We start from the raw sequence: 22,396 nt of genomic DNA, 5'->3' as shown, positions 1-22,396 counted from the left end.
AAATGGTTAACATTAGTATCTAGGTTATACTGCGATCTTGATTTGTAATAAATATTAGAGCTCTGCATGGGCTTGGGTTGAAATTCACTTATGTTTGTCAGATTCGGGTCAGGCTTGGACCTTGAAGAAACGCAAATTAAATTTTTTTCCGTGTCTTATATACCGATTAAAACTACATAACACAAGGATTTCAATGCATAGCACTCATCCAGAACAGTAGACTACCAGTATCTTAAGTTATTATTTAGTTCGACTTCATATTTCGTAATGACATTTGTCTCATCTCTACTCTGTCAGACACAGGGCACTGATTGTTTTACCTGGGAGATTGCTCCTACTGGAGTGTTAATCTCTCGCAGCTGTTCCTGACCTCTGTAGCCTTTGGCCCCTGCTTTATCTGCTAGTTTTCGGATTTTGGGTCGGACCCAGGTGATAATTATAAGCTAATCTCGGGTTTGAGTTCGGGTTGGTTCAGATCTGCCCTGGCTGGGCCGGGCCTAAGAATTTCGGCCCATGCAGACCTCTAATAAATATACAAATATAAATATCAAATCATAAATACCTGTACAACTTCCTTATGATTTTGTACCCAATGAATTGGAGTCATGCAATTGAAAATGCGAGTAAAAGTTCCAGGTAAAGCAATGGTGACCAACTCAGCTGCTTTTACAATGCGCTGTGTGCAAACATGTGCATTCAGGAGCTAAAAAGAGTAACATTTGCACAAAGAGCACGAGTTGATCACCACTGAGGTAAAAAAAAAAAAAAAAAAAATTTCAATCACAGAGATGGAAAGTGCAATGCAATGAAAGACTTTAATAAGGTAAAGAATGATGATCAAAGTGTTTTGATAAAATGAAGACATATTAAACTGATTAGAGTGAAAAATGAAACTCCACTAATTATGTACTTCAAGTACACTCTCAATGAAAACATAATCTGTTTGGCTGGGGAAATCATGAATAGGGAGACCCATAATTAGACAGAAGAGATTTTAGCATTAGCGATAAAAGCGGCAAATCGTTGATGTAAATTGGAAGAAACGAGATGCAGTGGCTAAGCATTGTTTCAAAAACAAAGAGTATGTGTGCCTTAAAGAAAAAAGTGTAGCTTCTTAAAGACGAGCATCAATGAAACCTCTTTATCATTATTTTGACGCCTAATACGTAATATAGCCTTATTTTTTCACGTAAAAATATCTTCCCAACTTATACGAAATTATTGCGATAATCTTACTACTAATTCTGTGATAAAACGCGAAATGTAATATTTTATCAACATTTTTTTTTTCGAAATGAATGCGAAATTCTGTAGTCTCTACCTATAATGATTGTAAAATTGAAGCTCCTTTACAGTGAATCACTAAAACTAGGGTATGAAAAATGAAAGAAACTCCAAGAGCTTCATGTTCCACCATTCTACAATGACCTTTACAGATAACTGCCTTATAAAGCCCAACCAATCAAAAGCAGGACGAAAATAAACACCACAAAGAAAGACACCTATGGCTGTAGACAATGAACAGACGACGATTGCATACTGTTACAAACTGACGATGACGATGATGACCTTGAGGATTAATATTCCTGTGTGACAGAAATTATATTTACAGTTCACTGACCCATGAAACCCAATTAACCAGAAGAAAGAAAAAATCAGTACCACTTATAGCAGGGGTTCTTAACCTTTTAAAGATTGTGAGCACCGTCCACATGTAATATTAAGTGAGCGAGCACCATGAAATGAAATAGGTTTAATAGGCCTATATGAATACATAAATACAGGTAAAGTAAAATGAATGAATAAATAAATACATTTTTAAAACACTCACAGAAGAGTTATGAGTTCCTTGAACTTGAATGTTACTCAGAATTTCAGCGATGTCCAAGTCACTTGTGGCTACATGTAAACAGTTCTGCAGCTGTGAATTAGTTAACTGTGATCGTGCCTTGTTCTTAGGTATTTAATAAGTGAGAAAACTTTTTTTCCATATGTAGGTTGTTCCGGACATAACCAACATTTGAGAGAAATACTACACAGTATTTGGAGTGATAGAAATTTCAGTGCTAAGGAATACTGAAAATCTATCAACTGAAGTTCCACACGAGCAGCCATATTATTCTCCATTATGCGCTTCCACCCTCTTGTATTAAACATGGTTACAAATTAAAAAAAAAAAATGCTTAGAATTTATAATATACGTTTAAACTTGAATATCTCAGAATCATTAAAATGTCACTTAGCGTAGTTTACCTCTAAGCCTTTACTTACAGCCTGTCATCATCATCATCATCATCATCAAGTGTAGACATAGAAAGTGTCTTGAGGGGACCACTGATATTAGGGATATAAAAAAAGTGTGTGAACAAATTCGTTTTATGGTGGGGGTCAAGTTAGGGGTGAAGGTCGAGGTCATTCTGGTAGATTTTACTGGACGTATTTTTGAAAATTAGCAATAATTGGTAAAATATATAAATATATATATATATATATATATATATATATATATATGAAAATTTAAAAACCTCGAATTTCCAATCAAAATTATTTTATTTTCATTTAAAGGATCAGTGATAAGAAATGTTCTATATATTGGAATTAAATATACTTCAACCTTTTGGAAAAAGGAGAATGGAGACAATCTAAGTTTCTGGGCAATAGACTATTATTACTATCTTTTGAAAAATGTCAATCGAATTATAAAGTTTTCAGTCAATTGAATCACAATATTGAGAAACCCCACATGTCGATTTTTTTTTTTTTTTTTTTTTTTTTTTTTTACAAAATTGAGTTATATATGATTTCGTATTCTAAACATTTCGTAGACTCATGATATTATGAAGAGAAACCCCACATATTCCCATCAACATTCATTTTAGTTGGTGTTAAGAAAAAAATAATAAGAGCAAAAATCTAGGACCCAAGATGTTGTTTGTATCTCCTGAAAAGTTTACTTTTCTAGACATGTGGGGTTTCTGAATATTCCGGTTCAATTTAAAGTCACAAAAATTATGATGCTTCAGTTACTGAAACAACAAAATTCAGCATGTGCATAGAGCGTGCATAAAGCAGAAGAGAGACCATTCACCTGTGATAGTAAAACTTCAATACAATTTAAATCTGAAAATAGTATTCTCATATTGTCAGTCAGTAGTACTATATTAGGTAACACAAAAAACAATGCACTTTTACTCAAAAAGAGAAAGAAAAGAAATTTATAAAAATGTACTCACCACCTTCTGTTGTCTCTGCTGCAATCATTTCACCATTGGTTTGCTGCTTTGGCTCCTCCACTGCCACAAATGTTGGTTGCTCCAACTGGGGCTGAGGTACTGCTGAAGTAGTGGAGGGAACAGGAGTGGCTTCCTTTGTGGAAGACTTGTCTCGATCTCTGCCCAGTGAGGCAGACTTATCACGGTCTTTCTGACCACCCTGAGGAGCAGTGCTACCTTTGTCTTTGTCACGGGAAGACTTTTCTCTATCACGACCAGGATGCTGAGAGGAAGATGACGATGAGGACACGGACTTCTCACGTTCACTTCGACCTTGAGACGAAATTGAAGAGGACTTCTCTCTGTCACGACCGTGTGGTTTCTCTTGGTCCCGCTTCTCCTTTGGAGGCTGGGAAACTGGGAATGAGGATGGTGTCGAATCTTCTGCGAGAGTGGGCTTCTTCGTGGCCTTTGTTTCTGCAATAGGTGTAGTTTCTCTGGGGGTAGTTAAGACAGGTGGACTGGGCTGTGTGGAAGGACTCGAAACAGTAATGGTTGCCTGAGGAACGCTGGCAGGAGGCTGTGATGAAACATGTTGTTTCCGCCTTGGAGACTGAGAGGCAGAAGATTTGAGGGCAGGAAACGATTCCCGACTGTTTTCACGGTTGTTACGAACTACGTCGATTGTTGGAGCATTAGTCTGTGCACTAACCACTGGAGTTGACTCTGTGTCCTTATTGGTCACTGGGGGAGAGGAAGAGATCTTTATATCAGTAGCACTCACACTGGGCACAAATTCTGTCACTTGAGGATCGATTTCCTTTTCGTCGGCTACTGCTTGATTGCTAATGTCACTTTTACTACTATTGTTACCACTAGATTTACTGCCTAAACTTGTGGAAGTCGAATGTTGACTCTGCTTCCAAGTTGATGGCGTATCTGTCACTGTAGGAATGGTGGGAGGAGCCCTAGGAGCTAAATTACTTGATTCTTCTACTACAATTTGCTGTTTACTAATTGCGTGGGCATCACTCTGAGAAATGCCCTCTGACAAAGATATACTGTTCGTACCCGAGGGATCAGGACCATTCGCAGTCACCACTTGAGGTGGGGACTCCACAAATGACGATGGAGGCCCCACCTGGGCCACTGAGGGAGGAGAAGAGGGAGGGCTCTTCTCACTTGCTGCTGCTTTTGCCACACGAGCTGCAAAGTCCGCAGCAACATTCAACGCACTGGAAACTGTGGTCTGCCAACAGTGGGAATACAAACAATTCAAAATGCATGCCATCTAACAACAAAGTCCTGAATATCAGAATTTCTACTATAAGTATTCTCATTACAAATTTAATACTTCACTTCCCTCAAACTAGAAACAAGTACTCAACATTGTTAATATGAAAACATGTATCGAATCAAAACTGAATACATCGTCATTTCTGTACTAGAAGAAACACTAACAGTTTTTTTTTTAATCTAAAAGATCGAACTACCTCCCAAATTATAGTGAAATAATTCAAAACACGTCCAAAGAACTACAAATGCAATGGATTTCAATACCTGCTGTTTTTAACGAAATAATCGTTTCCTTTCTGCCCTCTATTCCACAAGAGCAATTCATAAGTGAACTCTTATCTGTCAAAAATTAAATTCGTCGAATGTGGTATTTCTCCATACCCTAGACTTTCATCCTAAACTAAATACTGAATTCTGCTATCCTCTAGTCGGCTGTATCTATTATCAATCTAATAACAATTCCAAATATTTTGTCCAGATTTTGAATCAGTCTAGAACATTCAACTAACCTTGCATGTCAATGCATGACATAGTTGGATCATTATCCTCTGATGTCTAGGATGTGGAATTATTATGTATTTGAAATGCTACTCTGCAATAAAAAGAAGACTTTCTGGTTCTACACTTAAAATCTGAGGATGTCTTTAATACAAGAACATAGTTCCATATGGTGCCACTAGTTATATACAAAATTATAGACTGATAATTAATCAAATCAAAGCCGACTTTGAGCTGATCTGACCTTGCTATATTACCTTATTTACTTCTACACCCTTGTGCAAATTAATAGTCAAGCAGGTGAAACTTGTTTGAGGATGGACATACTGATTCCAGCAGTTTTTTTAATAGGATGATTGCATTACTCTTAGTTATTTCTTGATTTTTGATTCCAGCAGTTTTTTTAATAGGATGATTGCATTACTCTTAGTTATTTCTTGATTTTATCATTCAAGGTTTTTTGTCTGTTCTTAGCATTTTATTGTTAATACCTTTTTGTCAACCGCCTTATTTTACTTTACGTTAGGGTTGCCAACTTTTTTTTTGAAGAAAATACGGGAGACTAAGGAATCGTCAAAATTTCACATATAAATAGAGAAATTATTCTGTTCAGTTACTAAAAAGCAATTTTATTCTACATTTCGGCAGCTGGACTTAAATTAGGAGTATTTTGAGACAGATTTTATCTCGCGTAATAGTTGAAGTTGATTGCAATTTTCAGCTCTGATTTGATTAAATGTGTCATGCTCATGTTTCGAACATCTACCCAATTATTGTTCATGAGATGAAACACCCTCTTTTTATGAGCATTGGTACTTGGTATGCTTAGAACAAAACTAGCCAGTTTTTCCAAACTTTTAACATTAACACAGTTTGATTTTAGACGGGCGAGCACTAAAACCCATTTCTGGCAAGCATTTACTTTCTATAAAGACTGCAGATTTTAATGCATCTCTTGAAAAACAAAATTCATCATATAAAGAATCATCATTCACGGCAAAATCAAATTTTTAGAATAAAAATGTTTACATTATCCAAAAATAAGGGAGAAAAATGCTCAAAGAGAAGAATGATACGGTAGCCAGGAGACTATTAAAAATTAGGCACAAATACGGGAGATCCCAGAAGTATGGGAAGGTTGGCAACCCTAACTGCAATATGGATGTAACAAAAAAAGCAGACCAATTGTGATATTGAGTAAGAATACTTCTCTCACTGAATGACAAATTGCCAAAACTGGCTTAATCAAAGTGCCATAAATAAGAATCTTAAAGACCCTGTCCGGTTAAAAATATCTATTTATTTGATAATTACTGGGAAAGGGGGGAAACACAATTTTCTAAGGTGCGTGTTTGAAACATTGTTCATTTGCAGTTGTAATTTTTATGCAATGTTACAGGAGATGACGTTAATAGTAGCCTGACTGATGCTGAAGCATGTAAAAAAATAAACCCTCAGCAGTATTAAACAGCCATGTTCGTCACAGCCTTCATTTTAATCAGTATTTCTAGAGCAATCGCCAGAATTAAACCCTACCAGTTCGAACCTCAGAAGGAACATAGACGTGTCAGGAGTCTGTTCACTTGAGAACAGAAATAATAATACAGAGTGGTGTAATTGTGATGAATGTACGGTAATGCCAACAAGAGAAGAATATTTTTGTTGCTACGAAAGTAAAAAAGTAACTAATATTGAAAGCAGTGCAGAGTGTGTAACTTTTCAATATTCTTTCGAAAGTGCTGTTTTAGGTACAGATACACTAATACAGCTAGGTATTTAAAGACTGTTAGGGCAAAGGTTATTAGATTAGATAACAGACGAGTAACCAATATTTTATACGCCGGTTTTTGCAGTTCGCCTATAACAGTACCCTTCTGCACACAACAAAATCTAAAATGTCCGCAATTATATCTTTTGCTGTATAAGTTACGTATCTGCCACTAAAATCAGGGCTCTCATATTGGCCATAACCTACTATCCAAATTCCGTTTTACTTTTCCATAATTATTTATAACTGTTCGCCCCTTTTTTGTCCATACATTCTCCTAATTTCAGGACCAGTATGTTTTTAATATAATACATGCTATTGTGTCTCGAGAGTTGCTTAATTTATTGTTTTATAAAAATGTCTGAGAAGTAAAAACCAGTACCATTTACACATATGAATCCACTAATCTCACACACATTAAAGATTGCCTACTCAAGTTTCCCTCTGAATATCACACGTTTCTGTGACCTTATGTGCATTCAGTTTCATCACATAAATGTGGTCCCCTGTTTGAAGGAATACGAGCCATTCCCACATTACAAAGAACATTTTATTTTTCACTCCTTCACTTCGACAAACACATCCCTTTCTGTTTCTTCTCTGGTTCCATCACTGTTACTATCTGATAAAGTGAATAATTTATCTCGATTGCCGCTGCTTGATTGTACTGCAGTTTGTTTCATGTACTATTTTTTTCCTTGGATAAGCACAGACTTCTTTCTTCCTTTTTAATGACTAATCTAATAGTTATTCCTATTCCCTTATATGCACAGATAGAAGGAAGGAATCACATTCTTTATAAAATTCTGCATTATTAATCTGAAGTAAACTGGATTTTAAGAGCAGGATTTTTCATAGTCATCTTCAGTAAAATGAACAGAGCAAAAAATGCATATTTGCTTGGAATTAAGTTTTTGAAATTAATCCTATTCAACCATTCATACTCATTAGACATTTGCGGAGATTTTTCTCTATTCGGAGATTAAAATTTATGAAAACTTACAATATTATCCTCCTGACGAAGTTCAGAGTTATTAGTAAAACAAAAAACACTACAAATCTTCATAATTATTGCAACAATGTATATAAACACAGGCTGCTGAAGGAAATAAGTGAGCAGTACTGCAATGATGCAATCTAACCGCACATCAGGGGCTCAACTGACGTGAAACAAAACTTCACGAGAATTGCTAGAGAATGAATCGACCTATAAAATAAAAATATGAAAGTTAACAAGACAGGGCCTTTAAGATGAAAAATGAAACTGGTTCTCATTCCACTCAAAGGAAAGAAAAATGTGGTAGGTAAGGAGTCACAACAGCCAAAGATGACACTCATTTGTATTTGATGAGAAGTAAAACCAACCGTAGGAAGAGTAGTTTCGATCTCAATAACAATAGGTTTCTGTTAACTCATATTCATCACTCAACCAGCCACTCACATTTGTTGCAGGAGAGCCGTAAAGCACATCATACAAAATGACTCTAACAGACAAAGAAATATAGGAAATGGACCAAGAAAAACTGGAGGGAACTGTAGTTCTGATGAGAAGCTTCTTTAGTTCAAGGATATGGATTCAACATGTTGGGTTGGAGAAAGCTCTCATGAAAGCACATTCATCAAACTGCTCAATATCCAGTAAAGAAGATGGTTTGAGGGGGATTTCTTTTACAGCGGGCTAACATCTCTCGTGCCAATCGAAGGGATGATGATCAGTAAGTGAAAGTGAGGAGCCAGATAGATATGCTGTTTCAGAAACAGCACTATTTCATGCTTCTGACAAAGTGAAGAATTTTTTTAAAACAATGGCGTAACTGTCTTGGAGTGGCTGAAAAATTCACCACACATGAACCCTAATTCTGGTCCATCTGCAAGGAGAAATTCGGGTATGTAGCCTGTACAACAAAAGAAATGACCGAAGTCTCGAATTAAATATGGTACCACAATGAAAAACTCAAGGAAATAATAAAAAAAAATTCAGTTCATGCAAGACCAAATTAAAAAGTAGTAGTTAAAGAGACGTACTTAGATTAGAGCTACAGTGAAACCTCTCATTTACAGACATCGAAGGGACGTAATAATCTGTCCACATCTGGAAGGTGTCCTTTATTGGAAGGGAGGCTCCCCAATCTAACAGTAAATTTATAATATGCATTATGTATCCCTTCACACTTTAAATAAAATGTATTACTGTAGTTTAATTCTAAATACAGTATACTACAGTAAATTCTTTGCAACTTTGATCTAAGTAGATAAGACCGAAAAAGGAAAATAGAGTACTGTACCATGCAATTTTATTTTAAGTCTACAGTTATGCAGTACCATAATTTAAGTCACAGTTTTCAACTTAACCTTTACGTTCAGGTGCCATATCTCTCAAAACAGAACTGATTCAAGCGAAGAGAATAATCCTAGTAACCCTATCATGTGTTGAAAACAATTTCACGATTGCGGAAACCTTGGACAAATCAGACAGGTTAAATTTAAGGACTTTACAGCTAACAAGGGGTAGCCAGCTGGGCTAATGGTAGCCTACGAGACCTTTATTATCTTCTTTCATGTTAAGGAATTTCTGTACAGTTGTTAAAACTAAATTTTCCATTTTTGTAACACATTAGATCTTGAAATCTAAGTTCTGTCCACAGTCAGCAAGTAAAGCAAGCTTTAGGACTGTGAAACAGCTGTCCGTGTCCGTAAACGAGAGTTAAATTTATCATTATTTCTATATTATTTCAGTTAGGACATAAAAATCTGTCCATATACGAGGAGTGTCCATAAGGAGAGGTTTCACTGTATATTATTGTTTGTGAATGAAAGAATTACAAGAAAAAAAATTGCATTCTATTATTTTGCACAAAGGTATAGTAACCTACAATCTTTTTTTCTTCGTCTTTCTTTCGTAAATATGACTGACTAAATGGAAGTGTCGACTATACACAAGATTTCAGGAAAAGGAGAGGGAGGTGATAATATATCTTGGAATATTTAGAAGAAAGTGGTTCGAAACACTTGACAGCTACTGCATATCACTGGTCAAAATGGTAGTGAAATAAGGAGTATCCAACATTGTGAACATCCAGAACACAATTTAATGTTAAAAAGAAATGGTTATAATCCAACTTACTTGGTTACTCATTTGTCACCTATGTCTATTCCGAACACACTTCTGGCATTTCTGAGAAAAACAGTGAAATATAATGCCTGTATGAGACCTTCTACCATGTGCCAAAAGAGTGCAGTCTATATAGGACATGAACAAATACAACAATGTTTTGTAGAGATACACTAACAATTAGTCTGCCAGAAGACTTGGAAACTATGGTGGCCTACAAAAAGCATTAAAAACCAATATTTCTTAACAATAAAACTAAATGCTGATTATGAATGCATAATTTTTTAACTGAATTATCTCCAAACAGTTAGGCAACTTTCATCTAAAAAATGTTTCTCTAGATTACAACAGAATCTTAAAAAATAATGGACATTTGAAATTGCGAAGGCATACTAGGTAAACAAATTAAAGAAGTAACAATTAGAAATCTATTACTTAACATCAGTTTATTAAAGTGCTCAAAATAACTTCCATTAAAAACTAAACACGTATTAATTCTTTTAGGAAGGCTCTCTCTGATATTACAACAGATCACATGATTCACAAATTCATTCAGACATATTTTCTTTGATTGTAGGTGCTACATACATGACTTTTGTTTCACATACCTCCATAAAAAGTAAAACGAAGGCACAATGTAAGTGAGTGCATTGACCTTGCAACAGGTCCAGCACATCTAATCCATTACCAACGAACCTGTATAACAATTCACATGTGTGTCTTGCAAAGTATGACAGTGCACCATCTTCTGCTCTTCTATCAAGGGGTATATTTTCCAAGAATGTAGATAATTTATAACTGTGAAAATAACATGCCTCAAATGTAATTCTACCCTCAAAAAGGAAGATATGTGTTAAAGTTTACAAGAAACCACACCTAACGTTTAACGATAAACAATGCTACAAAGACACACCTCTTATTTTGGGTTTTTAGACCCCAACAATGCATACTGCAGTTACTAACATGTTTAGCTGCCTCTGAATCTATAACAGCTGAAGGATTCATCAAATTGGGAACTATGAACATGACCAGACTATTTTCATTACTGTATTAGGTAAATGGAACGACTACAAATCAAATGTAGCAATTCTGGAAAAAATGAGAATGACATCAGCCTTTGAGACTTATAATTTAAAATTTGTTCGAAGTGATACAACATGCCAATAGAATGCCCCAGAACAGATATCCTAGATTACTAAAAACTTACACTCTGGCAAGTACAAGAAACCCTGAAAGACAACCGAAAAGACTTGCCAACCTCTAATATGAGACAGGAACAGGTCAAGGCCCAAGTCTTTGGAAATTACATGATGATGACAACGACAATGTATTAAGTGGTTTTGAAAAAAATTGTTACCAGAATGTTATCGTTACTCTGCAGCAGGGCAGCTCGTACATGAAGAGTTCCAGTTATCCCAATTGTTTAGAAGCCAATGGAGTTCATTTTGAGCATTTACTAAAGTGATGTAAACTAATACTTCCTCATTCTTCCTTCCTAATATACTTTTCAAATTTCAAGTTCTCATTACCATTCCACTGTATTCTAGAGAAAAAATTTTTTCAGAAGAAAACTGATCAACTTTTTAAGAAAAAATTAAAATACCCAAACACTTTCAATTCATTTAAATTAAATTCCGAGTTATCATCAGATCACTATACCATCGACAACAAGTAGCAAGCTTTGAGTGTAACGTAAAGAAGGTCAACAGACTTTTAAGGTGTCCTATGCTGATCACATTGTTTCCCAATGGTCAAATTTCAAATACTGTATGTTGTCACTTTTTTCACTCATTATTTATAAATTATATTCAAAAGAGAACGTGTTACAGATTCCTTTCTTACAAAGCACTGACATTAACTCCAGGAAGATGACTCACTCCTTTCCTCCCCACTCTTTCGGATACGAAATTAGTCAATAGACCTGTATCTCCCAGCACACCTATCCAGTCACCATTTCATTTCATTTCATTTCGTGGGAATGGGTTCAACCTGGCTGCCACTTAACGCTGTCAAATAGTCTCAATAAATCAGACAAGAAATTACTTCTGAAATCTGCATTCACACAGCTCAGGCTACGTCCACATCCACACCGATGACTTCCTGTCCCAAACAGAAAACCAAGCATACTTCATTGCATCAATTTGCAAGAAATATCTTTTCCATGTTGTTGAAGCTCAACGAATCATACATAATTGAAGACCTCCCTGGAATAAAGGAGGTCAAATCTATAATACAAGTGTCAAGAGACAGAAAAATAATTTCAGGGACATATTTCGTTACCCTATATTTACAAGCAGGACCATTTGAAAGTGGAAATGCCAAACATTCTAAGTAACGAAAATATGTTTTTACAGGAGAGACTAAAAACGGTTTATCTTACGAAATATTTGACGAATACGAATGTGACTTTTATTGTACATATCTTCATTTCCAAGATTCTATAGACTTTATGTTACTTTTGTACTCAAACTCTGGCTACTAGCAACAGGCATCTATAATGAACACCGATCAAAATAACCCTCATTTCTCGTCAAAATTGATGTTACTTTTGTAAAATTATTTAAATATTGGAACGTTCTAAATAATTCATAACCTCAAAACATTCTAAGCAAAGACCTTGTATTATCACTTCATATTCTTAAATACCAGAGTCAGTCACATAGAAACTAGAATGCAATTAAATGATCTGCATATTTTCATGTATTAATATTTGTACTATCAAAACTGTTGCTTCATCACATAGTTTCATTTTTTACATGGATATTATTTTCTCTTGATGTCATTTCCAGAATAATGCAGGAAATACAAAACAAAACTAAAACACAATTGAACAGTTAAACAAAAACTGCTGCAGAGCTCAGTGTAGTTTGGGCATATTCTGAAAGGTAAAATCTAGCATTGCCAACAAATCATCTTTCCTAACAGCAGACAAAACAGATGTCTTTCAGATTAAGCCTAATTGTCCTAATGTCCTGTACTGTCAAGTTTCTTTTTAAAACACTGCAATATGTCCAGCCTTTAATTCACAGAACGTAAGTCAGTAGGCAACTTTTGATGGATCTGCTTCTTTCACTGTCTTTTGGTTTTAACAGACTTTACTTTCTGACGTCCAGAAACATCTGATTTCTTACGCCCAAAATGTAAGTTCCTTAAGCTTTATCCATTTTATGTAATTCATGAAAAAGTTTAAGACACACCCATGTGCCAATGCTTTGCCATCGTACTGGCATATGCATCTGACCTGCAAAGATACTAGTAATTATTGTTAATGTCAATCGAAACAATGTTATTTTAATAAAAAAGTATGAAGAAAATCATTTAAAATAAAGTAAAATTAAACTGAACTTCTGGTGGTTTTATTGCAGGTACAACAGCTTTACTTGTCCTCTGAACATATTCTTCACCTAGAATTTTTGCTAAATGTTTTTTCTGCCAGACATTCTGCCACTTAATTTAGAAACTTTCTTATTACTAACAATAATGCTGTTATAAGAACGAAAATATATGGCAACACGCTTCATAGACAAAAGAGCATGTTTCACATAGAACAATTATAAGGTTACTGCTCCTGCACATAGACCATCTACCATTTCTTGGCGACACAAAAAACACTATTATGCTTTTACACTTGGAACATTTTAGATGGATGGGCCTTGATAGATAGAAAAATTCTAAAGGGGGAAGAAAGACAACAAAAAAAAAAATTACTTAGAACGTTTGGCATTTTCATTCTTCATTTCACTAAGGATAAAAGTTTACTCAGGTATTGGAAGCAAAATTTATTGTTATAAATAAATGCTTCAAAATTATTTCCTCCACCGAAGTCGCATATTTCATTAATTCGATGTTGCATTTTTTTGGGGGGGGGGGAGGTCTTCAAGTAAGCACCATAGAAACAGCCCTACAATACCATACTTCTTAAGATCCACACAAAAAAATTTCTGAATCTTCACAGAGTAGTAAACTATTAATGAAAATAATTTTAAACTATAGACCAAAGCATTACTTCCGTTGGACTGCACATATAAACCGAATTCTACTAAATATCAAACACAAAAAAGAATTATATTTCAGTCAGTCCCAAGTGATGGTGGTATATTTGGTAATTAACAAACTGACACTTTGGCAAAACGGGCTTCCAAATTAGTTTTAAACGAAAAGAAATAATTCTTGCCACATAGTGCAAAAACATTGTTTTGAGAAGTGAAAACAACAGCCTTATCAAGAACAGAAACACACTAAGGGAAATTCGGAGAACTCCAAATGATAATACAGTGAAACCTGTTCAAGACAGAAGTGACATGGCCCTAATTTTTTTTCCGTTGTGGACAGGTTTCCGTATTATTCAGGTGTGACATTAAAATGGAATATTTTGTCATTCATATACATGAAAAACAAAATGGCATGCCGCAAATTGCAATAAGTAAAAATATTCCATTTAACACTAATCACATTAAATCAGCTTTCTGTAGGTGAATCATCTTGATTAAAATCTCATTTTCTGTATAAATATTATCGTAACTCACTCATTAGTCATTAAACATTACTAAAGTTTATTAATCTCATTCTATTTAATATCTAACACTATACCCTAATACTGTACTGCATATCGCTGCACATTATTAATTAATTAGACTAGGAGCCATCTATTAGAAGCCTTGAATAATAGTTTATTTAATTTCTTTCCCAGTTCAATAGCTTGCTTTGCAGAACAGATCCAGAAATTGGCTTGTTCTTTGAAAGGTCATGAAGAACTCACTCTCACTACAGTTCATTTATTTTCACATAAACAGTTCCTTTCTGGTTCCTTTTGTGTCACCTATCGGCCGCAAGCCACTCAATTTTCCACAACTGAACTTCAACATTAATTCACATAGACTTTGTTTCTAATTTTCATTTATGTCGGTAACTTTTACTTCATCCCTTAATGTTAATGCCACATTTTATGCAACTTTTTTTTTTATTTTTTTTTTTTTATTTTTTATTTTTACCTGAAAATCACTACACTTGCGCTCTATTTAGCTACGATAGTATACGGGTGTGAAGCACTGAAAATCTTTGAAGGGACTCGTCTGCCTAGTCAACAGGGTAATAACATTTATGACCGACAGGCCAACACACCCTCCTACCCTCTAAAATTTTGCAAAAAAACTTGTGACCTACATATTACGAATATTCCTTGAAATTACACACTGTTTCAAAATATAGTTAGTTACAAAATATAGTGTGTCCAAAATATTGTTTCCGTTTTGAACACTAGCAGACAGTTTCCATTTCCGCATTGGACGGTTTCCGTTTTATTCAGGAAAAATTACACATAATACATACAAATTTCGCCGGGACCAATAAATTGTTCCAAAATAGACAGGATTCCGGAGTATTCAGGTTCCGATTTGAACAGGTTTCACTGTACCATCTATCTTGATCTTTCACGCTCAGTGCAGAATTTTGTTGCAAGAGCAAGCAATGGACACAGTCACAGAAGAGTATCTCAACTTAACAGAATCAATCCTTTGTATGATATGTCGGCGCAAACCAGAAACCTTAACTCATATTCTTCTAAACTGTACATCTGAACAAGGTAACCAAAATAAATTAATTGCGAAACTGAATAATAATATACAGAGTGTAATGTATAAAATTCTGACTAACAAAATCTTCTGGAGATTGGCTGCACACATCTACAAGGGACATTGTGAGGTTAGCAATAAAGCTGGATTCATGTATTAAGAGGCAAGTGTTTATACCAGGGCTGGGCACATTACGTGATTCTCAGAAATGAGCGCTGTTTGCTCTAAAGAGCAGTTCTTCCAAGCGTGGTGACGTATACATACTGTACGCCATTCAGTGTCGGTGCAGTGGTGACTCTGCAATATGATGGTGAACTTTGAAGACAGAGCTTCCGCTCGTACATTAAAGCGGCTGATGAACATGATAATGATGATGATAAGTACTGTATCACAGAATATTCCGAAATGACATTAGTAATGCACTATATTTTTTTAATATAACCTAACTGATTAAGAAGTTCAATACCCAATGGCATTATTCTTTACAACATGCCACTGAATATGACAAATATGTTGGCAATGAACGCCATAAATTAATACAACAACTTAAAGAAAATTTTTCTCAGGTAAATTATATCAGAGTATCTATTTGATATTTATATTGCATTATAAGTTATTATACATTTAGTAATATATAATTTTAAATTATACAAGTATTATGTTATATCACAGTATAGAATATTACAGTTTATGATATATCATGTCATATATTATATTATATCATATCATATTATGTATTAACAAAATGATAATAAAGCACTTAGTGAATCGGCTATGAGAGTTAGATACAAAATTTTCCACGAAATTGCAAGGCAATTGAAAACATTCAACGAAGGTGAATTCAGCAAGCGATGTTTAATTATATTGGCAGATGAACTCTGTCCACAGCAAGTAGGGGAAGTGGAAGCCATACGCCTGTATCTTAGAACCGTGGTGAGGAGATTGCAGTCTGTGCGTATGGGTTATGTAAATAAGCCTAATGATTTGTGTGTGCATTGAGCGAAGTTTATTCCATTAAATTAATAAGAGTGTTATAAAGTTTGTACTGTACAATAGATTGATGTCATATCCTTATAAACTATTGTGTACTGACAGACTGAATGAATAGAACAACCGTGGCTCTTGTTATATTAATGCAGGGAAGGTAGCTGTAATGCGAGTCCGCCACTGCGTGAGCATTCTGCTCTGGCTTGTCTTGTGGAGCGAGAGCAGCTCTGGCCGGCTATATGGAGCTGCTCTCATGCCCGGCCCTGGTTTATACAATGTCTTGTGATATTCCTTGTACAGAGAAAATATGTCACCAATGCGATCTCTATGGCATGTGCCAGCCATGTGGAACCAAGGCAGCAATTTCTATTCATCTCAACTAAAGTCTATGATAGCGACCCAATAATACCCCAAAATGCCCTATGAAGGGGACACACTGAAGAGTTCTCATAATCATTTTCTGAAAGATCCCTTCTTGTTACGAAGTTCAGAAATGTCATAATTTAGTTTTTTATTCACTTAAGAGATATCTGCTTTTAACACTTTATGTGGGCCATTCTCTTGCTTGAAGGAGCGATAACACCAACAGGGAAACAAACGAAACTCTGTTTCCAAAAACTGAACTGTAAAGTTCTACAAATAAATACTGTTAACATTTAAATCATCACTTTTATAAAAACATTCTATTCCAACACATAAGTAAATATCACTTACTGTTATGGAAGTTTCACTTCATGGTAACATTATAACAACATTTTTTCATTCTTTGTATGGTAAAGGCAAAATTTGCAAATGAAAAAATTTGAAATATCCGACATTAATTCTGTCCTCCACGGTAGTAGGTCAAAATATTTCAGTACGTGTATTGTAGTTATAATTTTAAAAAACCCCGATTAGCATTAAATCACAAATATTTACTTACCGGCTGGGGTGTACCCCGAGCACTTGATTCTCCAGAATGAGGTGGAGTGTTACTTGATACACCACTGCCCTCGTAAATATCGACATTCTTCATAGTTTTTGGATCTACTACATCTAAAGCATGTTTCCGTCGAGTCTGCTTGCCAGTCGTCGTTGACGCTGTTGTCTGACCTGTGGCTGAGTCACCTGCTGATAAACCTGCAACTCCAACAACTCCGCCAGTTGCCTGGACAAGACTCATAACTGGACCACCTGGTTGCCCCATTTGTGCAGGAGGTCCTCCACCAGGCATCACTGTCTGACTAGCTGCACCTGCCAGACCACCAGGCCCTGGACCACCTGTCACACCCCCACCTGCCCGGGGAAGACTCACGTGACCTTGATAATAATCTGCAAATGCAGAATATACTTTTTTACTACACATGTACAAAAATATATTAATTCAAGTATTCCTACCACTCTAATGATAGTCAGTTATACCACTACTCTCACAGCTAAAATCATTAAATGAAAATTCAGTCCTCACTATTAATTTCACTGTACATAATAAAATTCTGTTCTTTGACCAGTGACGTAGTGTCAATGTAAGCTAGAAAGCTCAGCTTCCCCAGTTAATAACTCCATAATAAACCTGCAGTTTATGAACAAAATTATTTATTAATTTTAATACATTTTATATGTATGCCTTAAATGTTGTGATGCAGCAGCTCAGAATGATTTGTGATGCAGCAGTAAACATGAAGCCTGCACACACCAGCTTCCAATCCCCTCCACACACTCGTTTCTTTTATGCATTCTTCTGTGTAAGCCACCCGCAGATTTTCCATCCCTTTCTAACTAAACTACCCTGGTCGCAAGACTCACAAGAAGCTAGCTTTGGCATTGGAAAGAATTTAGCTTCCGAGTTATCCTTTTCGTGAGTTGTGTTCAGTTAAGTGTTAGTGTGCACTGTGGCTGATATAATGAGTGAAAACAGTTCCTGACACTAATTTATGTAGTCAAAAATAATCTTCTGATAAAGATTTTAATGTTGATTGACGTAATTGCACTAACACTGTATCTATTGACCGTTAATATTGTGATTTTTCTAAATATGACAGGGAGCGAGCTAATGTTAAATGCCGGGTAATATTTTGGCGAATCCTCGGACCTCATCTCATCTCACTACATCTCGCAAAAAAAAAAAAAATAAATAAATAAAAAATAAAAAAAAAAAAATAAAAAAAAATAAAATTGCACAAAATTGTAGAAAATTACTAAATTGTAAAACTATAAAAATTTGTAAAAATTGTAATTGTAATATTGTAAAATGTTGACTTGTTCCACATCTTAAAGCTTCATTGCTCATGTAAGATCTATGGAATAAAATAAATTAATGAAATGAATGAATGAATACGTATTGTATGTGTCTATTTATTAGAGATATGTGTAAACCATGAAATCATATTTTACTACCATTTGAGGTGATGCCTTATTGGTGTTACTTATGAGGTTCCAACCAATCTTGGAACTGCTGACTTGACATCGACTACTATTTATTTTAAGACTATATTTTTGCAATATGTTTCCTCATACATGAAAGACAATTTGAGTTAACTTCCCCTGCTCAAAATTCCATGCTACGCCACTGTCTTTGATGTCCTGTCAACTCACTTGAGGTATGTGAATATAAAGGGAATAATTGAGCCTGGATCCAGTAGAGTCCTGGGTAGCTCAATCGGCAGTATGTTGGTGTGTTCAGCCAAAGATTCCGGAATCGATACCCGGCCCGGTAACAATTTTTCCCTTGAAATTATTCAAGCTAACAACTGGTTTCGAAAGCGAGATAAATTCTTATAAACACTGTCTTTCATAACCGATTTGCAATCCTTCAGAGTGTCATATAGTATCCTGTTACAACTGTCCTGGTGAAGATAACTCACAGGCCAACAATACAAACAATTACTCATTCAACTGATGAGTTTTTGGAAATTCTCTTTGATAAATTAAAGCTCTTACTACGCCATTCTTTCATAGGAGTACAACAAACAAATCCAAAATGAGTTGAAGTTTGTGCTTAATGCAAATAAATATATTGTAATGTGCGATTTTTCTGAGCATTATTTCTTCATTCCATTCTTTTCACTGGAATAATTCTCAAACAACAATGCACCCATTAGTGATTTATTCTAAAAATATTGACCATACATTAAATCACATCAGTTATATCATCATTTCAGACTGTTCATCTCATGACACTACAGCTGAGCATCTTTATCAGAAACATTTAATGCAATATAATAGAAAATTCCAAATTAAACCAAAGCACATTTATTATTTCTCTGATGGCTCTGCAGCGCAATTCAAAAACATTTAAAAAATGTCATTAATCTTTGCTTTCATGAAGTAGATTTTTCGGTGTCTGCTGAATGGAATTTCTATGCTACATCACATGGAAAAGGCTCATGTGATGGTGTAGGAGGAACAGTGAAACGTCCAGCAACACGTGCAATTTCACAAAGGTTATATACTTTATTTTTTTTCATGGAGTGCAGTTTCACAGAAAGGACTTTGCCGACAGACCTTCTACTGCCCCCTACTAATTGGTTGTCATAAATAAATGTCTTCCTTACTGTGACGGAAATCTTGTCTTCCCTTGTTAGTAAACCAATCACAACCCTCGTTCAGAAGAATTGACAGGTGCCCGTCAAATCCACGTGGAGGCAAAGTTGCCCCATCTTTTCCGAATTTCAAGAATCCCGTCAGTTTCACTGCATAATTTCGAAGGTCACCAGGATTATGGCAACTGTGCAATGTTGGGACGAGGGGACAGGATGGAATTGTCAGAGTTGTTTGTGTAGGAAGTCATAAATCTGTAAGTAGGTGTTCAAAGGAGCCACCGAACTGCACTCCTTGAAATAAAATAAGGTATACAGTAATAATCAGGTAATGACTCATCAGTTTAACAACTGTTGTGTAGTCAATATTAAAACTTGTGACTTTGAATACATAACCATTTCTCAACATTCTGAAGAGCAATGTCTGGAAGAGCGATATAATTTAAAAAAACAAAACACAGGCACAATTTCTGGAACACAAAAGCTACATGCTTTCATTCCCACAAACATCCTAACAGATAACAAAGGTATATTCCAACTCTCTCATTTATCAAGAAGAAAACATTTCGTTAAATGATGAACTCAACTATACCAATACTGCAGGATTTGTCGTTTGTAATGATGACAATAAATGGTCACTTGGGTGTGTGCTTACATGTAGAAAAAACAGAGAGTGAAGATTATGTTTTTGCATCCCAGTGGACCATGTCCATCATATGCTTATCCTACAAGACTAGACGTAAGAATATCTACTCAATCAATTTTGTGATGTCACTTGATCTGCGAACTTTAACAGGAAGAACTTACTCTCTCCCATATGAGGAGAGCATCGAAATAAACAAAACGCATATATCAACACTTCTATTTCACATCAATAAATTTAAGAATGCAGTTATATTGTCAGACTCCAAATCAGCTATTCTATCAATAGTCTCTAAACACAAACCTTCATCTCAAACAGCAGAAATAACTAAAATACTCTCTCAATTAATATCACTCAATAAAAGAATTTTATTCCAATGGACCCCCTTCCCATTGTGGAATCCTGGGAAACGAGAATGCAGATGCTTTAGCAAAGAAGGGCAGCACTGCTACTTACAGACCTGTTACTAAATCTACATATTACTCTGTGAAAAGATTTATTAAATCTACATACTTAGACTTCAACAAACAAAATTTGATAACACAATCTCAAGGGGAAAAAATGGAACTCTCTGCATCATAATTCACAGTTAATTCCCGATTTACCACGAAAATCGTCTGTAGCTGCATTAAGATTGGCAACAGGCCATTATTGTTTGGCCAAACACCTGCATAGAATTGGAATATATCAGTCCCCTAACTGCCCATTGTGCAACTCAAACCAAGAAATGGATTCGGAACACCTCAAAATCTGTGCTTCAGTGGCTGACAATAATAATATCTTTGAAAAATATTGGAATGCAAGAGGTCAAATGACTTTCTTGTCAAATGCCTGGCATTAGAAAACAACAACAACAACATGTAAATAGTCTTTGCAGGTACAATGAGATTAAAATTGACTACAATTAAAACAAAAATTATTTCTGATGAACATTTATGAACCTTAGCAATACAATAGACCTGTGTATATGAAAACATCTTAGTCAATATCTCCACAAGTTCCAAAATGAAACTTACAGGATATATAAAGATTATATAGACCAACACATTTTATTTCCCCCCAAAATTATAAAATTGCTCAGTTTTTTTATATTTCAAGCTTAAATATTACATGCTATGACCTTGAACAGTATTTAAGGCCATAGTATGGTTGATATATAAAACCAAAGATCATTTACTAAGGCCCGATTGTATAAACCATTTAATCTTAGATCAGAGGTTAAATTGATCCTTGTTTCAGCTGAACTTGGAATTTTGTGTTGTATAAAGTCTAATCTGAGATTAATTTGTCTCAAACTAAAGTCAACTTTGACTGAAGAAATTTCTCCGATTAAGTCAGATGATCCAAGTTCAGTTATTTCTTTTCTGTTTGAAATATACGAGTGACAGGTTGTGCAAATAAAATATCCATTATTATTAATATTAATAGATATGTTAGGTACATTTATATATATTTCTTTCAATTTCTTGCCTTAATACACAAACATTCTTATATTTTATAAGGCTCTATCGTGTTCAGCAGTATCAAATAACATAACCTATAATTATAATATGTTTATAACAACCATTAATTATCAATGGATATGATAGGTACATTCATAAATGTTCAATTAACTGTAATACTAAACGAAAATTGTCGTTTTCTAAAGCTTTATTATGATTAGCAGTATCAAACACCATAACATGATAACAACTTTGAGAACAGTCAACCTTCTTCTTATTGTCCGCCATTATTTACATTGCACCAAAAAAAAAAAAAAAAAACCCAGTGTCTCCAACAGAGTGTAATACGG

General features: G+C 35.0%; 1 protein-coding gene across 5 annotated transcripts in view; it reads right to left on the bottom strand.

Moving 5' to 3' along the window:
• LOC138712484 (eukaryotic translation initiation factor 4 gamma 3-like) overlaps window positions 1-22,396 on the bottom strand; it is a 291,440-nt gene that overhangs the window by 89,169 nt on the left and 179,875 nt on the right. For all 5 annotated transcript variants that reach the window (XM_069844352.1, XM_069844354.1, XM_069844355.1 and 2 more), the window contains 2 exons: window positions 17,366-17,754; window positions 3,234-4,461 (listed from right to left, as the gene is read on the bottom strand). In XM_069844352.1, coding sequence (XP_069700453.1) covers window positions 3,234-4,461; window positions 17,366-17,754 — 1,617 coding nt within the window. The remainder of the gene's footprint in view (window positions 1-3,233; window positions 4,462-17,365; window positions 17,755-22,396) is intronic.

Source organism: Periplaneta americana, chromosome 13 (genome assembly GCF_040183065.1).
Source record: "Periplaneta americana isolate PAMFEO1 chromosome 13, P.americana_PAMFEO1_priV1, whole genome shotgun sequence".
NCBI lineage: Eukaryota > Metazoa > Arthropoda > Insecta > Blattodea > Blattidae > Periplaneta > Periplaneta americana.
This window is presented reverse-complemented; position numbering and strand designations above follow the sequence as displayed.